This window comes from Drosophila willistoni (genome assembly GCF_018902025.1).
Source record: "Drosophila willistoni isolate 14030-0811.24 chromosome 2L unlocalized genomic scaffold, UCI_dwil_1.1 Seg168, whole genome shotgun sequence".
Lineage (NCBI taxonomy): Eukaryota > Metazoa > Arthropoda > Insecta > Diptera > Drosophilidae > Drosophila > Drosophila willistoni.
In genome coordinates this window covers 2,727,759-2,750,424 of record NW_025814047.1, presented here as the reverse complement: position 1 = coordinate 2,750,424, position 22,666 = coordinate 2,727,759, and the positions used below count along the sequence as shown (strand labels likewise).

The 22,666-nt window shown below is 34.6% G+C and overlaps 1 protein-coding gene across 2 annotated transcripts in view; it reads left to right on the top strand.

Annotated features, from left to right (window-relative positions):
• Positions 1-22,666, top strand: part of LOC6643336 (rap guanine nucleotide exchange factor 4) — a 53,914-nt gene that overhangs the window by 4,902 nt on the left and 26,346 nt on the right. For both annotated transcript variants that reach the window (XM_002066010.4, XM_047009745.1), the window contains exons 3-4: positions 3,731-3,873; positions 3,993-4,087. In XM_002066010.4, the coding sequence (XP_002066046.3) occupies positions 3,731-3,873; positions 3,993-4,087 (238 nt within the window). The remainder of the gene's footprint in view (positions 1-3,730; positions 3,874-3,992; positions 4,088-22,666) is intronic.

Genomic DNA, 22,666 nt, shown 5'->3' with positions numbered 1-22,666 from the left:
CCGGTGGGTCGAAGACTTTATAAATTTCGCTCGCGTTTTAAAGTTACCTTTATTTATTTGTCTCCCTACTACTTACATGGGCAATTATGAAAAGCCATCGCAAGCCCATCCACCCAGTAAGAAAAACTAACCACGAAAACCATTATAATAAACAACGAGCCATGGGGGCGGGTACATACTATAGTATACCTAGGTATCGTCTAGGTTCCGCCTCGACGCGCTTCCGGCTAAAGTTGCCTTATGGCGTTGTTGTTGTTGTTGCTGATGCTGCTGCTGCTCTGTTTTTGTGTTTTGTCCTTACCCAAGCCAAAGCACTTAGAGCTGGGCTCCTGCTACTCCTCCTGGCAAATGAATTATGTATGAGTTGCTTCTTTACCTGCTGAAAGTTGTTCCAATGGTTGCTCCTAACATGTGAACCAACGGCAGCTCCAATGCAGATAATAATGATGACGGCGATGGTGATGATGATGATGATGACGATGACGAACCAGAAACAGGCAAAGAGCAACGTCTCGCTCTTAAAATTTTATGGAATTTTTAATTAGACGCATTTTTACGGCTGGCGTTTTAGATATCAAAGCCCAGTGTAAGCAAAAGGAAACAGGACGAAGTGATATAATTAAATCCTTAAAAATCTAGTTTCCAACTAGTTGGATTCTAAATGTGTCAATTGCTGATGTATTTCCGTTCGCAGCTCGTTGCCAACTTTCAGACAATCGCAATTAACCACACCCATACGGCTGCATAACCACCGACTCCAACACACACACACACACACACACAAACAATGCCAACATTAACGCCCACAAAAGGAGAACCACAACTGGTCGTGGCTATTCCCTCTCGAGGGCCAAAGTGGAGAAAGACAGAGAGGGCGCGAGAGAAAGAGACAGTCCAAAATAAAAAGAGAATGAAGAAAAGGGGAAAACAACATAAACTTGGCTAAAAGTTTTTGTTGCGGCAATTAGTTCTTGCCTCAACTTGGCTTTCACTTGAATTTCCCTTTCTTTCCTACCCATACCCATCCCCATCCCCACCCCCTTCATCTTTGCATCTCTCTTGCTTCCGTTTCCTGCTTTGTGGCCATTCTTATATTTTATTCTTATGCATTTTTCAATTGACTGAGAGTATTAAAAAAAAAAGAAAAACAAATACAAACAGCAGAAACAGAGGAAAAAATAGTATTTGCATATTTAATTTCAACAAAAGCCGAGCTACTGCCTCCGTTGCACACACCCACACAGACACACATACACGCACACAAATGTCATTTGGAATTTTTAATTTTCTATTCTTGTTCTTAAAAATATTTCCATTTTCATTTCATTCATGGACGTAGCCAGGAAACGGCGAGACGACCTGTTGAAAATGAATTATTTAAATATTTAACAAGTTCCGGCAGGAAAATGAGCAAAACTCACCATTTGGATTCCAATCAAAGTGAATACCAACTGGCTAGATTTTGACTCACAATTTGAATGATGTGATGATTCGAGATGAGAGTCATGTCAGAAATTAAATCCATGGTACCTTTAAGGCTGTCTAATTTAAATCTGTGGAAATTACAAGTCAAAGTTTCCGTTTTCTTAAGCAGAGATGAAGGGCATTTTAAGAAAATAGTCATCATCATCAGCACATCAAATTCTGAAGTCCAATTCACTACTTCGTGTAGAAAATATTGTTATTAAATAAATACAATTTTTATAGTTTAAAATACTCTTTGAGAGATGTTTGTAGTCCTATAAAATAGGAGTATGAGTGAGTCAACAGATTAATTCATATTTAATTAATAATGCGAGAACTTATGTCCTTAGATTAAATATCAAGAGAGATTCATTTATTTTTAACAAATATGTTGTCGAATATGTACCTCAACACCTCGTGAATTAAAGAAGGCTTATCCTTCCATACACCACTTGAGGATTATTATTTATTTCACTAATATTATATTAAAATAAAAATTTAAACATATTGAAAATTCTTACAAATTCCAGTCCTAAAGTCGCCTTAGAGTCTTTCGATAGGTTCACATTTAAGATTTCAATTATTCAGTTGCATGCACATCGAACTTCCTAAAACAATACAACAAATGGTTAAATAATAAATGATGTGTGTCGATTAACTAACACTTACCGACAAACACATGTAATGTATGTACAGTGAAACCTTGATATAATGAATCTTAAGAGGCTTACAAAATTCTTTGTTATATATATTGATTCGTTGTGGGTACTTAAACGAATTTTAAGTTTTATCAAAGAATTATAAGAGAAAAAATGTATTTTGAGTTTATTGTTATAACGAAGTTTGCTATATTGGTATTTCACTGTACACAATGAAGGCAATACATATTCAACTACAATTTTCAAACATATATATTTGAAAATATTTCTTTATTTACTTCCAAATTAAAAATAAATATTTATAAGCCACAAATGTAAACAAACATAATACATTTACAATTAGATTATAGTTTTTTTTTACATTTTATTGTCTATGTATTTGCATGACTTGGCTTGAATTGATCTACTCATGAACCATGGGCCCTAATTAAATTCAACTCGAAACTTGGGTTTTTCGATCTTAAACGGATAAAGAATGAATGGACATTCCCTATTTGGGCCAAATGTGTCATAACTGTCCAATTTGACGTATTCAACGCCTTTTTCCTAATCTCGTTACCAAACTCAAGTCAATGAACTTCTTATACATATGTAACTCAAACAAACATTTCTTATAAACACTTTTGATTATTAAATTAAGTATATAATTGTAGGTCAAAACTTTCCATTTGTAGTTAAGTATTGTCATTATTGTAAAAATCGAGGAGCACTTTTTAAGTAGCGGTCCTTCTTTTATTTAAACATTAGCAGTTGTTCCAAATCATCGAAATCTGAACATTTTACAGTCATAACAAAAGTTTAAAAAAACTCAATATATGTATATACATGCGTATGTAGAATTTTGAAAATATTTCAAAAACAGTGCAAACTATTTTTGCTAAAAACAAACTCACATGTTCAAGAACACAAAAAAGTTTTTGGCGAAATTTCCTTCCCAAAACCAATAATTTTACTCGGAAACTGGTCAAATTTTGATATTTAAATATGATTTCCCCCCAAATACCCGATTTTACCCACTACAATTGCAATAATCACAAAATTCCACGTAAACTTGCTTCCTTACAGGGCACTTCCTTCAGTGGAAAAGCTGTACTTAACTTCTGTTAAGCACTATAATAGATAAATGAGCTCTAATTTTGGTTAAAATCACTTAAAACATTTCAAAACATTTGCTCAAAGTTGCTGTCACCATCATTTTTAATGTGAAATGTATTATATTAGTTTTTGTAAAAGGATTTCAGGTTTACTGGGAATTGTATGTACCAGTGTTTTTTCTGCCTACGCCTCTGTTTTTCTTTCCTTGCCCTTTGACTTGGGTTTTCGTCTAACAATAAGTATTCTCGGTTGGTCAAGCTACTTGGAAAAAATCAAAGGGCAGAGCTTTAGAGTATAACAAAAATTACCCAAATGTTAATTTTTTTTAAGGTCTTCTTAAGGTCTTTCTTTTGTTGACACTGGCTTCTGCTGAACAAGTAATCTTTTGTGTTCTGTTCGCTGCTAAGCCACTTCATCTTTTATAACTTAGAAATTAAGGACAAAAAAACAGAATTTTTCATTTAATTTGTGTGTTTATTTTATGGTTGATTTTTGCTTGATGCTATTTGCAGTCCTTGTGATCGCAACTTACGTGATGTGGAACTAATATCCTGTCGTTTGCGTCGCGTGGAGCCACTGTGTCGCCTGCCAGGGTCGGCCTTGCAGCAATTGGCCATGTGTGGTTTCTACGAGGACTTGGAGAAGGGCGTGACTTGTAAGTACAGACATATACATATTTTTGGTATTACATGCCAAAAAAACAAAATATATAAATTGCCAGAAAGGTCATTTTCAAATGTAAAATTCATGTTCATTTCTCGCATTTGACTTTAGTGTTTCGAGCTGGCGAACAAGGACGCTTCTGGTATGCGGTGCTTGGAGGCTCTTTGGAAGTTCGTTATCATGCACATGCCGATGCCGATGGCAAGGTAAGTGAACGCTCCTATTCCTCTTCTCCTAGTCTGCCCACTCTGCCCTTATGCCCCATGCCCGGTCATGCGAAAACAATGCCACAGTTTGAACAATATAATTGATAGCGATTATATGGGATCCATTCCTGCTCCAGCCCCAGCTACCACTCCTCTTCCATCTCCATCCTTCTCAAATGACTGCATGTACTATATGACAAGGATTTGATTGGGTATGGGCGTGGCTTGTGGTCTAATCCGCCCTCTCCTCCCACAGAAGCTGGCTGGCCTTTTATCTGTCGAAACGAACGAATCGAAAAAAATTGAAAGAGAATTGCTGACAACAGCGCATTGTATTCACAGTATTCTGCTCATCTGCCTCAGCTCTGGCCCCGACAGCTGGTGCTTTCATATTGGTATATCGGTTTGGTTCAGTTTGGTTAGTGGCATTCAATTTTTTTTTTCTTTTTTGCCTTTTTCCCACCGGCTTCCCTCTCTCCCACTACCACTTTCTGTTTTTTTGCACAGCCACAGCACACTAATTTCCGCTAGGATATTGGCTTGCAGCCCATTCTTGCTTGTTGAATCCATGTGCCTGGGTCTGTGCCTGCGCCTCGTTTCGTACTCCATCCTCCGCTTCCATTTGCAGCCTCTGTCTGGCTCTGGTCCTCTGCATGCTCGCATATGGTTGAGTTCATTTTATGCTCTGGTCGGTTAGTCGGACGGTCGTTCAGTTTAGCTCCGAGAGGTGACTGCTAATTGAAATGCACAAAATTGAGTCTAGGCAATGGAAATTTGAGTATTATGCCCGGGTTATGTTAAGTGGGCCATGAAGAGGGCACACTAACTGAAGCTGGGCCTGGCTGGTCATCAAAATGTTTAGACAAATCTTGAATTGAACAATAAATGTGCCGAGTTTGATAAAGAGAACAGAGCTTTTTAACTTCTTTACATGATGACTTATTTAAAAGTTTATAAGCCTGTGGCATATTTGTATTAAGCCGGAACCGGAAACGAGAGCGATAAAAAGAGAGAACGTTAGTAAAACCGCAGAATTGCCATAGGCATGTTGCCTTTATTTACCATAAGCCGCAAACCATATGACAAAGGACTTTATTCGACACTAAAAAATGCATTAACTTTATTTACATAATATTAATTAAAAGAGTGTCGAACCACATGTATCGATTAAAAGTTGTGACTAAAACAGACAGCAAACAATTTGGAAATTTCCATAATCATTAAATAACTAACTAAATTTAGATAATTCTGGTTTAGACAAATATATGTACATAGATTAGTAAGTAACTTCTGTATGAGGTTTCGCCCAAGTTTCAAATCTTCTTATATCGAGACAGTTAGATATTCTCGGGTATTTAATAGATAAATGGATAGATTGATATATCGTTTAATAGGTACCGATTAGAAATATCTGAGCAGTTAAAATGATTTAGATGTCCAATACTAGTCTCTGAAACTTTATATTAAATATTTTTAACACAAATATATCTGTTGAAAAAACGGCACTATTTACAATATATTTTTGATAAATCGGATAAAGAATGACTCAATTGAGCATTTCCAAGTCTTTGTCTTTCAACTCAAGACGAAGCAACCGACTTCAAACTCCACTCAAACAGGTTAGTCAGACTAACTTCAATGAACTCAATATTGTTTCAACGACTACTCATACAATTAGTCAGTCTCAGGTGATTTACCAGCAGTTAGGTCATCGGAATTACAATTTCTGAATGTAACATTCAAGTGATCAAGTCTAGGCGAGTTTTCGTAAGATTTTAGACCGAAACTAATGATTTTAATAATATTTTTCAAACTACATATATTTATTTGGTCTGTTCATGTATTTCTTACTATTCTCTGGCCAAGTTGTTATTACAAAACTAAACCAGATATAAAAAATATTAAGATTATCTTTAATATTTCTTTATAATTTCTTTCTTGAATGAGAATATTTTTCTAATTAAAAAAAATATTTTTTATTGATTTAATGTGACGTTCATTCAGCAAAACAAAAAAAAAATGTAGATTCAGTTTTGCTCGAACATAAGAGGAAGGTAAAGAGAGCCAAATTTAGTTCCTCTCGAATTTTATTATACAAATCTCTTATCTCTACTTAACTGGTAAAACTTGGTTAAGAAAAACGCCACATGACTAAAGTGATTAGACAGACTCATATGTAGATAAAAATTCTTTGGAATTCGAACATATCAAACAATAAGAAAAATCTATAGACATTTAAAACTTAAATTCGATTTCCGCTACATTTAAATTTGAGCTAATAATTTTGCTAACCAAATTCAATAAACAAAAAAAAAAAAAAAAAGAACCCAGAAACGAGTGACACATTTCTGGTTGCGATTAAACCCTTTTGGCATATCTGGTTGACCCAATTTTCATAAACTTGCTAACATAATTTTGCATAATTTTCCACATGATTTGTTTAGGGAAAAACATTAAATAAAAAACTCTGCCTTTTTTTCTTCTTCGCCTTTAGCAATTACCGGCATGATAAATTATTCATACGAATTCCAGTTCGCTGAGAGAGCTAGATGAAACTGTTTTTGACACTTCATCAAAAAACCAAAAATCCAAAGCAAAACAAAAAGAAAGAGAAAAATTAATGAATTTTTCTTTTTTTCGTTGTTGTTGGCGTGCGACACGCAAAACCCAATTCGAATTTTTCAAATGCAACTAAATATAGGCACACATTGAGGGAAGGAAAAATCTAGAAATTCCCCAAAAAAAGAAAAGTATCTCTACTCCAAACATAAACAGAGAAAAACAAAGGGCAGAGCAAACTTATACCTATCAATAGCCACATACAATTAATTTAAAGTGGATGCGATGATTCTGGATTAGGAGAAGAGGTCGGGGCAAATGGGAGATGGGAATCGCTCTAGATGTGCCACCATTTGGTGTGAGATCCGTTCCGTTCAGTTTTTGTTTCATTTCGTTTCGCTTTGGAAATTAAACTTTTCTTACCAACTCGGTGAGGGAAAACTTCACGTGATGAAGCTAATGAAATGCGACTAGGAACTTTAGACAAATTGCAGTCAATTTATTAAAAGATGATGTGTAGCACTAGTAGTAGCAGTCGAAGAAGAAGAATAGGAGGAAGCAGTTTCAAGAAGGCGGACTGGCATTGACTTGATGTGGCTGAAGGTGCAACATTCAACTAATTAGTGCACCTGGCTAACCGTTATAATTGAATAATATTCTCCCATTCCACAGACAACCCCTCGAACTGCATTAAGCCAAGTCAAAAATGCTCCATTGCTGTTGACCTTCAACTGGGTGTGAGTGAGTGTAGACAGATAGCCTTTTGTGTATCTTCAAGTTACCAACTAACTAACTAACATTGCTCTAGCTTGGGCTTTGGCGTTGGCTTCGGCTTCGGCTTTGGCTTGGTCATGTTGTAGAAACATTTACACAATTAATCTTTGTTATGCCGCTGCCTCTAACATCCAATTAAAATGATGATATAATTATTATACGCTGATATGAGCACAGGAAAAACATAGCCACAGACAGAAGAAACTTAACCCACATATAATTAGCCATCATTATGGTTATGGCCAAGTTTTCGTTCCATTCGGAGTTTCGTGTGTTGGTGTGAGGGCCACCCAAATGGCTTTAAATTAAATACAAATACAAATATGTAGGTGTTGAGTCTCTGACTTCAGCCGGTCGGTCGGTTGGTCCGTCGGTCGGTCAGTTTGAAATATTTCTATAGTTTGCATTACAATAGACATTCCATAGAGTTAAGAGTAGAAATTTCCGTTTACATCTATGTGTCTGCCCCTTCTTTCTTGATCTCTTTCGACCAGCAGAGGCAGCAGCAGCAGCAGCAGAATTTCATCTTCTGAGTTCAATTTCCGGCGCATTGGTCTACATTGGCCGGAAGCATTCGACCAGTAAACCGCAAAATGGTCCACAAAATGCCAAAATATACAAATCAAAAGCAAAAATTTGACCTGTTTCTGATTTGGCGTGCTCACTTGGGCACTAAACACATGGAAATCTTTAATTAATTAATGAGATTTGATTGATTTTTATGACAAAAAAGAACCACAAATAGGCAATAGCAAAGAGACTGAGACTAGAAATTCTAGTTTTCAATCTATCTCTATCTCAGTGTTTCTCTCTCTCTCTCTCCCTCAATTACAGCTATGTATGTTGAGATACGGATATTGGTATTTCCTTTGCATCTTCTAATCTAATCGTGTGTAATTAAACACCAAAACACAATTGGCAAATAAGAGAAGAAGAAAGCGAAAAAAGTGTGGAAGGCGGAGGGAATAGTCTAAGATAAGCAAAGCAGCACACAAGAGGCGAATAGTTAGAGATAGAAGAAAGATGGAAATGGTGACCCAGACGATACTTGAGACAACTACTAAAGTCAACTCGAGTCACATCCATCTCATTTCATTCGCATCGCATCGCATCTCAGATTTTAAAGGGCAATGTAAATAAAATGTATCTCGGCTCGACTCTCGGTCAAACAAGTTGGGCTGCTAATCTGTGAGAGTCGTCGAGCCGCTGTGGTTGAGTCTCTTTGCAGCAGCAGCAACAACAACAAGGTTGCCCACATATGCGCTTGTGCGCGACCAAAAACGAAAACGTCCAACAACGACAACAACAACGAAAAAGTATCTTTTGGATACACTTTCCGCTGCTGCTACAGAAAACACAGAAATTAATACGTGCTGAACACTTCAACCGCACACTTCAACCGCTCACACTCGATCCAACTCTCGATCTTTTGATCGTTCTTCGCGTCGGAGCCGTGTCCACCGTCTTCCCATCCCCATCCGATTCCCCCGCCCCTCTCAGCACATGCTCTCGTGAGCGTTCTCAATTGAAGTTTGTGTTCCTGTTCCGCATAAGTGACGTTACGATGTCGCGTGGGATTTCGTTGAAAGATTCACCTTTACGCGCGGGCGTCAATCGACTTGCGTGTGTGTAAATATATATACACCTATATATGTATATGTGTTTTTGTGATTGTGATTGGATCGAAAAATCATCCTAGCAAAAGGCCCAATAAATAATAAGGCCATAAAGGCAGTGTAAACAAAACAAGCCCCAGACGCAGACGTTTGTTTGGGCCAAGTTAAGCCAAGCATGGCCAGTTTCGAGTGCAAGTTTTCGCAATATTGTTTATGCAATATGCATTTGTGTTAAACAATTTACAACACGAATACACAGATACACGCATACTGATATAACATAGCTTACATGGCGATTCAGTTCCAGCTGCTGCATTTTTCGTAAACACCCCAAAAATATTTCGGGTAATTTACCATTCATTCATTCAATTCAATAAATTCATTGTTGATATTTATATGAAGGTCGCCAATAAAAACAAAATATACAACATCTGAAATTGTAATTGCAATAATAAATTTTCTGGGTTAGTATAAATACGAATACTTATATATATATATATATCTATCTTTTCAACACATGCTAAAAAGATGCAGTTCGTTAAAATGCAGCTGAAAATACAAAACAGAAAAAGAGAAATACAAATTTTGCATTGAGAAATTCTTTAAATTAACAACTTTAACAACTTGTTTGCTAAACGATAAACATTTTGCCTTATATACGATAGAGTGAAATTCAGACAAGACAACAACGCATTATTATCTCTTTCATATTTATCATATGATAAAGTTAAACAAATATAGGTAAGCAAAATTCGAGTGAGAAAAATAAACACAGTAATATTACTTCCGGAATGAGTTCCTCAGCTCTTTTTATGGCCAGAGACAGATTCGTAAAATGATTTGTTTTCTACGAGAACTACTTTTGCTTGCCTTATACGTTTAATATATGTATTTACTATTGTGATTAGACCTTTCATAAAAGACTTATTTGGCAAATAAATGTATGTGGAGCTCATTTTAAAGTTGTGTTAAACCATTTTCGGGCTAGTTACATATTCAAATAGGAAACCTTAAATAAGTGCAAATTGTTATTGGTTTTTTAACTAATGTTGTGTGAAATTGGGTAAATAAGAGATTTTTTTGCATTCAGTACGCGATTTTGACAATTTACTATTATTGCTAAGATTGTATTTGCCAATTTTCTGACTCCCCAATTGATGTAGACTCTAAATAAACAGTATCTATAAATAATAATAAACAAGAAGTGCTATAAAACTATCCTTTTCATTTCTTAGGAGTTACAATGTTAAAAAATCATTAAGAAAAGTTCGAAAAAGAATACGTAAGTCTGTCATATTATAATTTCGGCCATTTACAAATTTCGAAGACTTTTTTTTTCTAGTCTTCTAATGACTAGTTTAGCTATTTAGCTAGCTAGCCCATGGCCTACTAACAGTTGGCTAAAAACTATATCGCGCTTACATCTGTAACCAAAACAAATTCCAGTTCATTTCACAGCCCTTTCAAGGTCGAACGTGTATAAACAGGGGCCACGAATTTATGACGTTTTGAATTTCGAACCTTTGTTCTGATTTTCTCGGCTCAATGAAGAAATTCTCCCAGTTGCATTTTGTATGTACATAATCATTGGCAAATATAAGTGCGTGCATTCAGAGTTTTCCTTTTTTGAAAAGTATATAGAACTTTTAGAATGCATACAGCAAATGAAGGTACTTCTTGATCATTTCTCATTTGATATTCATAGATTGTAGATAAATTAAATGGATCTGCAGTCCTCGGTAAATGAGTTGTCAAAGTGGCCCAGTCATTTCGTCAACTGAACAAAGAGGATCCGGGTTCGAATCCTAGGCTAGTGTATGGATGTAGTTTTCGTCTAAGCCGAAGGCCTTTGTTGCCAGTGCTTGTAAAATAATATTAGTAATAATAAATGGATCTAAAAATGTCTGTCTGAAAATATTTAATATCTTACTAAAGATAGTTTAAAGTTAAGTTTAGTTTTGGTGTATTTCATTTTTCGTCCTTCAAACGACCACTTTACACAAATTTTATATGGCACATCTGAATATGCAGATAGAATACCAAATACTTAATGCATTTCAATATTTTTTGAAAATTATGAAGAGGTTTATGATCTCTGTAATATGTTCTCCTTATAAAATTTAGAAGATCCTATCATCAGTAAGTCAAAAGGACATACACTTTGAAATATATTTTGACATATGTTATATACTATGCTGATATATAATGTAACATTTTAGTAATAGAAATTTAATAGATTGGTCATTATAAAGTCTGTTGATTCTGAATAAGAATAAGTGTAACTTCCTGGGACAATAACCCTGGTAATTTCCTCCGATTGATGTCTATAGAACAATTACATCATGCAAATCAAGCCAAGGTGATAATAGCCTAATGACTCTTTACCTAAATCTAGCAACGAAACATTCTCAAGACTTTTTTTTAGGCTCTAATGGAAATGATCATTCAACTTGTCAAAAATGAAGTAACTCTTCCTTTCGATTCGAGTGACTCGCACTCCGAATTTAAGTGAGAAAATCAGTCATAAGCTTACTTGAACTCAAATTAATTTGTTTATGTTGTGTATGATTCTTTTTTTGATTTATTTGTTCGATGCTATAAATATTCAATCAGCTTTTTGAATAAATGATGCCTCATTTAAAGCGATTTGCATAATTGATTAAAAAATGCCCGAGCAGACAAATCGAAAAACTGAAAAAAAAAAAACAAGCTCAAAATGAAAATACAAAATCACTGCCAGTTATCAGGAGTGAACCACTTGACATAACTTATATAATAAAATCGTAATAAAATATAGAAAAGGTGGCTAGTCAAATGATTGATGATGCCACATGAGAAATTGAAAGAAAGACAGAGACGAGAGAGGGGAGAGAGAAGGGATGGAAAACCCAAGCAAGTAGTAGCAATCAAATGCATAAATGAATAAATCAAAATGAGCAGCAGACAAATAGATGGAGAAACAATATTATTAAATGCAGAAGATGCCAATGCAGATGATGATGATGATGAAGATGAAGATGAAGATGAAAATGGAAATGGAGAGGTAAAAGATTCAAAACGAATGATTTACTATATTTAAACTTGGGCTGAAAGATACATTTTTTTTGTTGCTCACTGATGCAAGAGAAAGATTGAGATTTATGGGCAATTCAATTAATGATGCAGCGATTTGTATGCATTTTATTTTTTCGGGGTGCCAACTCCGGGGGCAAGGCAAGTTCGTTTCAGTTGTGCACACACAACCTTGGCAAAGGTCAAAGGTTCCACCCCATAACTCAGATATATGTACACTCAAAATGATGCTCCTTCGCTGATGTTTTTATATTTTTTTATGGATCAATAAGTTCGACGGCTGTGCGTGCCACACCGCAGAAATATTTCTCCTCCGCCTCCTGAGATCAAGGCACTTTTAATAATCTTTAATGCCTCTTCGTGGCTGAGTGGGCGGGATGAGTTTATGGGAGTGTGTTAGCTTATCAGAATTGCCTCAAAATTTTATCTCTCAAATGCCCTCCCTTCATATGTGAATTGGAGTTTTCTGCCATTTACAGACATTTAACATCATTTTCCGCATAGTTTTCACAAAACTTTTCTCAAACAGTCAGCCAAAAAAGGGGCACGGACACACGGGTGGGGTAGAGGACACACCTGGTCAGGTTTTACCCTTTTTGGGTATCTTTTATAAGTTTTCAACATGCAAATGTTTATATAAATGAAAATTCCATTAACATGGCAAAAGTTTTCGTAATTAAATTAAAAACAAAAAAAATAAAATAAATAACTTTGAAATATGATAAATTGCCTACAAATTAAAATATATATGCATAAAGTTGAACAATTCCAATAAAAGCCAACTTTCAGATGAAAGTTAAACAAAATGGAGTAAGTTAGGTAAGGGCCCTGACATGGAAATACTCTTAAGCAAGTGCACTCCGACTTTGCCCTTAATTCTGCCATCTATCAGATCACTTAATTTTGTAAGAAATAATTATTTACGCTTTATATCATACATTTTAATATCAAACTGATGAAGTTTTAACAATTTCATAACAAGGAAATAAACTGAAATATGTCAAATAGTACTGTAATTATCATACATAGGCACTTAAATCATACATCATACGTACATATAATACACACAATATCTTCAATATCTTCCCGTATACACGTATAAAGCATTTTTCTTAGATGGCTTAGATGTTAGACTTGGAACCAATGCTTTTACTGGATTAGGGCAATTCTTTTCGAGAAGTGTACTATTTAAACATTCTAGGCCTTATTTTGGGAAATCAATTTTAAAAAGTTGATATTAAAGGAATAATACCATAAGGATTATAGTAATTAGTACAATTACTTCGATTAGTACAATTACTTGCATCATTTATACTCCAGATTATCCAAAATCTTAACAAACTTCCTACATAATCCCAAAAACTTTCACAATATACACATATTTATTTATGTACTACATGTAGTTTTAATTAAAATGATACAATTTAAATATTGGCAAGAGCCTAGTCTTAAAACAGAAATTCATTTAAAGAACACTGGTTACACAAATATAAAACTAAGAAGCACTTTACATTAGAAGTCAACCTATTCATTTATTTGTCGCGCGTTTTTTGTCTTTTAAATATTGCTGAAAACTATGATAATGCATTTGTTTTTCTTTTTAATTATAAAAATATTCTTTTAAAAGCTTAAAAATCTGGTTCAATTGGGGCCGGATTCCCCCTACTGTGGAATTATTAGCCGTTAAACTTATATACCAATTTTAACAAATAAAATTAAATTCCAATTATTTTGGAAAAACATGGAAAAGAGAAAACAGGGTTCTACTAAAATTTGCTCTGTTTGACTAGGCATTCTAAATGTGAAATAAATTCGGTTTTGGGAATTTTCGGAATTACGTTCGTTTTATTCACAAGTTGTAAAACATCGGACATAGGTGAAAAAGGTGAAAAATTGTTTATGGGAGGATAGGAAGAGAAAGTTTATGTTGAATTTGTATATATGTAGTTTCATGTAAATAGCCATATTTCACACATATGTACATACATCAAATTCCATTTGAACGATTTAACTTTAATGGATTTCTGGGTTAATCACATGGAAGTATGTATGTATATTAAGAGATAAATTGGAAATAATAGGATATCAATTGGGCTACTTATTTAGATCACAAAAATATAAGCTAATGGGTATTTAACTGTATTCTATATTCAACAATCATCATTTCTCCGCATCGCTGATAATGTGATAATTTGAAATTTAATTTGAATTTTGCATAATTCAGCTTTCCAATGGCCACAGAACAAAAATATTGGCTAAATTATGCGAAAAAAAATAAGCTGATAAGGTGCTACATACCAACGAAAGCAAACACCACAGTTGGCTCATGAAGGATGAGGAAGGGATGGGGGTGGATTCGATGGATTCACATGTGCCGAATATGAAATATTATTTAGGACCCACGCATTAGGCAAATTTGTTCGATTTTTGTTTGTTTCGTTTTTCGCAAATGTTTTTTGATTGGGCCTATTTCGTTTTGTTGCTGCCAATGATGTTGTTGTTTCCATGCCAATAAGCTTAATGTTTAGGCATTTGTTGTCGATTACCATAAATGAAAACGAAATATATATAAATAAAACAAAAAAGCGAAGGCGTCGAATTAACTCTCATTCTGGTTGAATTTTTAACCTTGCCACTTTGAGCACTAAACCGAAACATAAACTGACAAAAACAAAAAACACAACAAAAATGGCAAGTTCACTGGCATTCCAATATCACAAAATATTCCAAATATTCATCTCTCTATCTCACTCAATCTCCCTCTATCTCACTTACCGCCGCTTGTTTTCTAAAACTTTATGCAGCGTACAAAATCAATATTTGCACAATGGAGAATTTTAAATTTGATTTTCAGCAAAAAAAAAAAAAAGGGGGGAAATTTTTTCTTTTTCTCTTGATGCTGCTTTACGCTTGTTTTACTGTTGCCTTCTAGCTCGTTGCTGCTGCCACTGCCACTGATGCCCTTTCCAAAAGGGCTATTTCCACTTCCTCACAATTTTCGTCTTAAAGAGGCAAGTCTAATTTATTTTTGATCTAAAATATCCGAAAAAATTCATTTGAATCTAGCTTTTAAGCCGCAATCTTAGTTAATCTCTGATTAATTGTAATTATTTTCCTCTATAATTTCATATAAGCTATAGAAGAAGTAGATGGTTTGGAATAGTTTGGAACACATTCGTAGGCTTAAACTAAAATCAAAAGATAGTTTAAAAATGAACAGATTAATAAGCTTTGCCTGTTCAAGGCGAAATCTAGTCTATATCTCGTGTAGTAGATAAGCATCTGCCAATGCTGAAAGTTGAAACTTCAAAAAGTAAAAAGAAAACACACACTTTTCTTATCCAAGATTATGTTTTTGTAAACTTATCGAAGAATCAGAAACAATTTTTTCCATTATCTTTTAGTTACTATGAAAGACTATCGGAATCGATGATGATGGTAAATATCATGAGTATCCAAATATAAATCTCTTTCTTGGGTTTATGTCAATATATCGAAAAAAATAGTCTCAAAATATTATCAGAGTCGAGTGAGTAAATCTTTAACATATTTTCCGGATTGATTAACTAATCAGTTTTGTCTTGCTGCTCAATAACAATTGTCTAAAAAATGAATTAAAGTGGGCCCAATTTATGAGGAATTGGTAACAAAAATACTAAGTTATACTTTATTATGTTTTTCAATTTTGGGAGTAGAACTTACACTGTAAATCCGTATTTTTTCTAACTTTATATTCCTCTATCTGAACAATAGAAGTAGAGGTCTGGACTTCGAAAAATTGCACTTTTGGCGTTCTGAATAATGTCGACCTCTTTTAGAGTGGAGGCGGTAAACTTTATATATATATAAATCATTTTTAATTAATGATTAGAATTCATACAATTTTTAATGAAAAACTGCGTTAGATTGTACACAAACATACATTTTAACTTATGACTAGTTCAATCATTTTGCAAAGTTTTATTAACATTTTGCTAACTTTTAGTAATGACTTTGGTAATAAATTTAATTCACATGCAAGTTTGGGTTCTTCGGCCTTGTTAGAGTATTACGCTAGTCGTATATGAGTGCCAAGGTTTCTGCTCTGGTTTTTATCAACAAATCGAGTTGAGTTTGAGTTAAACAATATTTTTTTTATTTTCAAGTCAAGCCAAAAAGTTCTTTTGCTTGCCATTTACATTTAAGGAGAGGGAGCAGGAGACGGCGGAGTAGGAGGAGATGGTTTGAAAAGGAGGTTTGAGATTTCAGTTTGTTATTTTTTTCTCGTTTTTCGGTGGCACCAAAAAGTCAAAGTCAGGGGGCAAACAGAGCAGCAGCTACTTTGGCACTGACAACTTCAAAAGTTTCTTTTTTTTTTTGTATCTTTTTGCCGTTGCGCTGTTTTGTCGCCATGACCAAATACGAAATAAATATATACTTGTATGTATATTGTATATATTGGTATATAAGTATGTTTGATATAAAAGCAACAAATGGAAATAAGCTATTTTTAAACAAGTCTTACCTAAAATGGCTTGACAAATGAATATTTGTCTATTTATTTGAATTTTTCCAAGTGCTTTTCGGTTCGTCATGAGAGTTGTTTGTATGAAACTCATTTGAAATTGATGAGAAACACTTTTCCTCTCTCTCTCTTTACCAATTCGTTATCGAGTTGTTTTTTCTTTCGTTTTTATTTGCTATGCCATAAAAACTGCAACTTTATCGTATGTTCTGCATTCTCAAAGGATTGTAATTCACTTTTTTTAACTCATACGTACATATACATGGATAGATATGTTCATATATGTATACATTTTTTGTGTGTGGGCAGTCGAAACATATCGATTTTCTTTTTGCCCGAAGTCCTGGTGCCTCTGGGTTTCGAGCCTTAATAAAATTTCAGTTAATGGAAATAAACGCATTGAGTTATGGTCGCATAATCTTCATATTATGCTGAATTTATCTGAAATTTTATTTCGTTTCGCTATGTTTGCCTTGTTCTTGCTGTTATTATAAACGTCTTTGCCATTATTTGCCTTAAAATTTTTTGCTATTCCTGTCATGGGCGCGCACTCCAGGGGTGGGAGGATGGTCGTTTAAACGAATTAATTCACATAAGAACCTCCAGTTGGCATTTTGTTGCACGCGAGATACTTTAATTCAACGTTTATAAAGGCATCTTAGACAAAAAACTGTCCTATTTGAAAAGTTGAAACTGATTTCAAAATTGTTGTGACTTCTGCTGAATATTGCAGGCTGTACCTGTGGTCAGATGTGGCCAATTAACCCAAGTTACAGTTGTAACTTTTTTTGGACTTGGAAAAATTTGGAAAAATATCCACAATTGGGTTAATACACATCTATTTTATCACAAAAATTTATTCGACTATAGCATATATTTGAATTATTCTCATGTGTAAATCATCTACATAGATACATTATAATAGGAGAAGAGATAAATTTATCTAAAGCTTGAAAGGGAATTTAATTTTCTTATTAATACTAAAAGTTTATTGATTCTTGTTGTTTAAGTATGGTATGATATTATTGTGCATATATCTGTGTTTCTTCAAATCATTTGGATATACTTAAGTATAAACTCCTATTCTCAATTCCAAAATCCAAGATGTAAGAATTGTTGCAAATAGTTTTCAAAGTCAAGTTTCAACCTCAACCAACCTTAATCGAAATCAATTTGGTTTGATATTTGCATAAATCTCTCTCTTATTTCTGACCCTTAAGGGGTTCAGTTCCTGGCTACACCCATGATTGTAGTGTCCTTGCTACCGTTTTGTTTATTCCGCTCACAAAACCAATTTGGAGTTCAAAATTGCGATTTCACGTTTATAGCTGCAAGAACATTCGCCCGACCATTTTAAACAACAAAAGAGAAACGAGGGTGGGAAAGGAAAAAAAGAAGAGCAACAGCCAAATCCCCCAAAGAGCCAAGAGGAAAGAGAGAATCTCATAAAAAATAAGGGGCACAAAGAGCTTTTATTTAAAGGTTACCTGCTCCGGCACCAACTGCAACATCAATCAACAATTTGTCAAACAAATGTCCAACTCCAAAGCCAACCCGTCCAACCCATCAACCCATCATAGTGATGCCAACTTGGCCACTGGGCCTGACACACTGACCCTGAAAACTTGACAATTTTTGCGTCGTTACTTCTCATTTTCTCTGTTTTTAGTTCATAAATCATAAAAGATGCTTCGATTTGAAGTTCATCATCTATATATTTGGTGGCTACACATATACTTATGCATGTATGTATACATATGCGTGTGTGTGGAGTAAATCAATATTAAGTATCCGCACATGCCGTTGTTGTCATCGTCGAAGGCAATCAGAGACATCAAATATGTCACACAAAAAGGGAAGAAATTCAATCAGCATTTTATACTGACTGCAATGAACTTGTCAGACAGTTGGATGTCTTCGATGGATAGGATTGATTGGGATGCTTGGAATGGGAGAATCGGAATGGCTGGTTCCTCTGGTTGGTTGGTTGGTTGCTTCCACCGCCCGTGCAACAAGGGAGTTTTCAATTTGATGGCTTGACGATACATGCGTATCGACAGCTAATTATTTGCTCTGTCACGCAATTTTCATTTTGTCGTATAAAATTTCGTCTAGGTCGGGTTCCGCCAGGAAGATCCCATACACACAGACAAACCCACACAAAGGATTTATTATAATTTTATCATCGACATTATGGACGATTATGTTTGCTTATGTCTGGTAGGAGGCGCATTTCGTTTGGGTCGCTCTTTTTTCCCCCATTTTTTTCTCCTTTGCCTACCCCTGTGTCTGTAACGGAAACAGGAAGAGGAAGGCCAGCTCGTTTACATTTTACTTGAACAATTGACAAAACAAAAAATAAAAAGAAAGAGCCTCCCTTAAGCAGAAACACATAAAGAAGTTTTACTCGTGGGGATTTAAAGCATTATATTTACACAGAACAAAATGATCAATTTCAGTGTATTAAAGTGGCTTCCATCTGAACTTTTCATTGTGTCAACAGGATTTCGTTTTTCAAATTTAATTTTTGCGGCTTTCTACTTACTTATTTATTATTTTAATTACTTCTAAACTCAATAATAAAAGGAAGGAAGGATTTAGATCTGTCTATATGTACATAAGTATATTTCGTTAAACTAGTTTTTGGTTAATAAATTTTGACCTTAATATACATACATACGTCCTTTATTCCAAGTGGCTTGTTGAATATCTTCTTATCCGTACGCAAAACAACCTCCTAATGTCTTCCTTTTTAAGGACCGTTCAAATGGCCTCTGGATTACCACAGGATGGTCTTTTGAAGCCTCTGATATTTACCTTATTTCTTAACGATCTTTATTTGGTCTTGACACGTTCTTATACGCGGATAATGTTAAGTTGTATTCAGATATTAAAGACATATCATCTTCTTATCTCAATTACGACAATCTTTTTAATCTTCAGAGCTATTGTAAAATCAAACCGTTTAACCCGATTTCTGGTTTTACTTAACCATAATTTTTTGGAGTAACTTTCCATTGTTAAGTGATGTTCATAAGAACTTGCTGACCTATACACACCCAAAATTCTACTTACTTGTTTAGTCCGATCTATGTATATTAATGTACCTCTGTATGAGTAAGATAGAATCCGTTCAAAAACAGTTTCTGCTTTTCATTCTTCGTGGTAAATTGTGATCACAAAGTTAATTTGCTCTACTCTCTTCTAGGGTTAGCAGTTCTTTGCTTAGACCAGGCTCTGAAAAAGTCTCTATCAAGGTGAGATAGACCAAGCTTTGATCAGAAGTGCACCTAATATTTAGCTGCTTGTAATTCTGTTTAGTCTACTGTATAGACCATAAAATTAGACCTGTCATAAAGACTATAAGTTCAACTGTTTGGTTCCCGATTCCTTCAGTTCTTAAAGGGCTTTGCGAATTGGTATTGTATGAAATTTGGTTTGTCCCTCTGCAGAGAGTTCAAGCTCCCTAAGACCCTTTATTGTTCAGTTCTGTTTATTTGCATATGCCCATCCAAACATATGAATATATGTCCATGTGTGTGCATGCGTGTGCGTATTGTTATAAAAGATTTGTTGGGCCCCAACTACCCTCACTCCGATTCCCCGAGTGCCACACTTCCGCCCCCTAAATGTATTGCTTGGGTACTCAGTTTCTTCTTCTGCTTCTCGTAGTCTTACATGATGCGGATTTCTTATTGTGATTTTACTTTGAAATTTACATAATAATATCGCAGTGTGTGTGTGTGCCTAAGTTGAGATGCTGATGCTGTCACATCATTTTGTTGTTGTCGCACAGGAAATGCAGACACTTATTCCTCAGCGCTGCTCCTCGTCGCACAATTTGTTTAGATGAAAAGGGAGTCTCCCCTCGGTCAGACACCTTAGAGAAATGCAGACGAGAGATACATATATGTATGTATGTACATAAATAAAACTAATTTATTCGAGGCGTAAACTTTTTCATTTCTTTGCTTAACATTTGCATTCGTCTGCCTCCAAACAATTAGGTGACTGTTTACATGACTATGGCAGAACCAGGCAGACAGCGGGCAAAGAAAGAGAGAGAGATGTCTTTGTAATTAGCCAAGCCAGAGCAATGGCACTCACCTCAACAATGGCTAAAGGTGACAGCAGTCGGCTTAAAGTAAGCTCACTACCGCAGGGCCCACACTAAAGTGTCCCCTTGAAGACGCACAGAATCTTCGCATTGTGTGTGCAACGTAGATGTTTTTGCCTTTGTGTCTGCTGCAGTTTCTGTTTCTCGTCATTTAAGTTGCATTTAGATTTGCATTTTTATTTAGCGCATAAGTGCAATGCAGAGTCTAGTTTTTCTTCTCTCTCAGTTTACATTGTGTACGTGGGTTTTTGTTGTGTATTTCTTGTTTTTCACATGAGTTGTAACACTTTTGCCGCATTGGGTGCATGTGGAACAAGGCCGCGAGTCAAGGTCAAGTTAGAAGAAGTTTAATTTTAAATTCACAACAGGAATTAAGTTCCTTTTTTTTTGTTTTGTTGTTCTTGTCACTTAAATGCCATTTATAATTACACACACTTTGCGCTCGGCCAACTGCTGTTGTTGATGGCAGTCCAGACATATATCCATATATATATATATATAAGTATATGTATCTACGATACGTTTGTATATAAAGCTGTCAGCTGGACACCTACCCACATGTAAGCTGCAGCAAAAGGACACTGACAGCTCTGGACAGCAATACGAGGACTCGGCACAAGGACCTTTAGCAACTGTTGGTTGGTTGGTTTACTTTAAAACGCACTGCCAATAATTTAACAATTCAACTTAACGTGTTGACGGAAAAATCAACTTAAATCGATTTATGCCACCTAAGTAACCGGCTTATTGTTAGTGGCAATACACCTACAGCTAAAGGTAAAAAAAAGTTAAGTACAATCGGTAAACACAACCATTGAAAAGTGTTCTCTCCATTATAAATTAAAAAAGAGCCAAATACAAATGCATTAAACTGTGCTTTAATCATGAATAGTGCCGGGAAATAGACAAATGTACTAGGAGGGTTCCAAAAGTTAGAGGCATATTTAAGAACGTAATTTGCTTTAGTGTAAAAATTTAAGTGCAATTTAAATGTAAAAATTCGAATTTCATTCTTTGAACGATCTACAAACTGAAGCCAGAGAAAAGTTATTTCAAATGGCATTCAATTTTGTTATATATGTCAGTCATACGAATTTCATCGATCTATACAAACTTAGACTTCATTCTTGTTAGATCTGCCAATGATTTCTCAGCTTGATCTTAACTTACCAACCATCAAATTATCGATAGCTTGATGGCACTTTTGATCTCCAATTGATACAAATATTTGGGACCAGGGTAACTGTCCCTCTGTGTGAGAGGCATCGCATGGAAAAAGTAATACCTTTTAAGAGTGTTTTTTGAAATCCAAAAAAGACAAAGCCTAAAACAAGTGAATGAAACCAGTTTCTTTAATTAAAATCATCAGAATGTTCAGTTCAGAGGGTTGCACCAATTATTCACAGAATTTTTATTTAAATTCAATTATGGGGGAACGCTGGGATATTTATTTTGAAAAGTCTACTTACTAAAAAGGATGTAAAAAAAATGTTACACATAAAAATATTTGATTTATTTATTTAATAAAATTAAGCTTTAATTAAATCAATTAATGAATGAATAAAGCTTTGACCTTCAGCCTTGAAATAAAAAAAAAAAGTATAAAAATACATATTTGTTCGCAGCTTCTTTTTTCACCTATTTATAAAGATGCGAATATAATAAGGAATAATAGAAAAGTTTAATAACAAATTCAAACTAAAGACATACGTATGTATTAGGATGTTCTTTGCCAAACTTTACTACATTGACCCAAATATGACCCATTTTATAATTCTTAAAAATTTTGTTTATTTAAGTACTTTTACTTTGTCAAATTACAGAACACAAGTACGAATTAAAAAAATCTACAAATAAGTATTGCTTATTCAATACTATTTGTTACTATTATTACATCATTGACATATTTTTAACTTGAAATTTGTTTTATCCCTGCA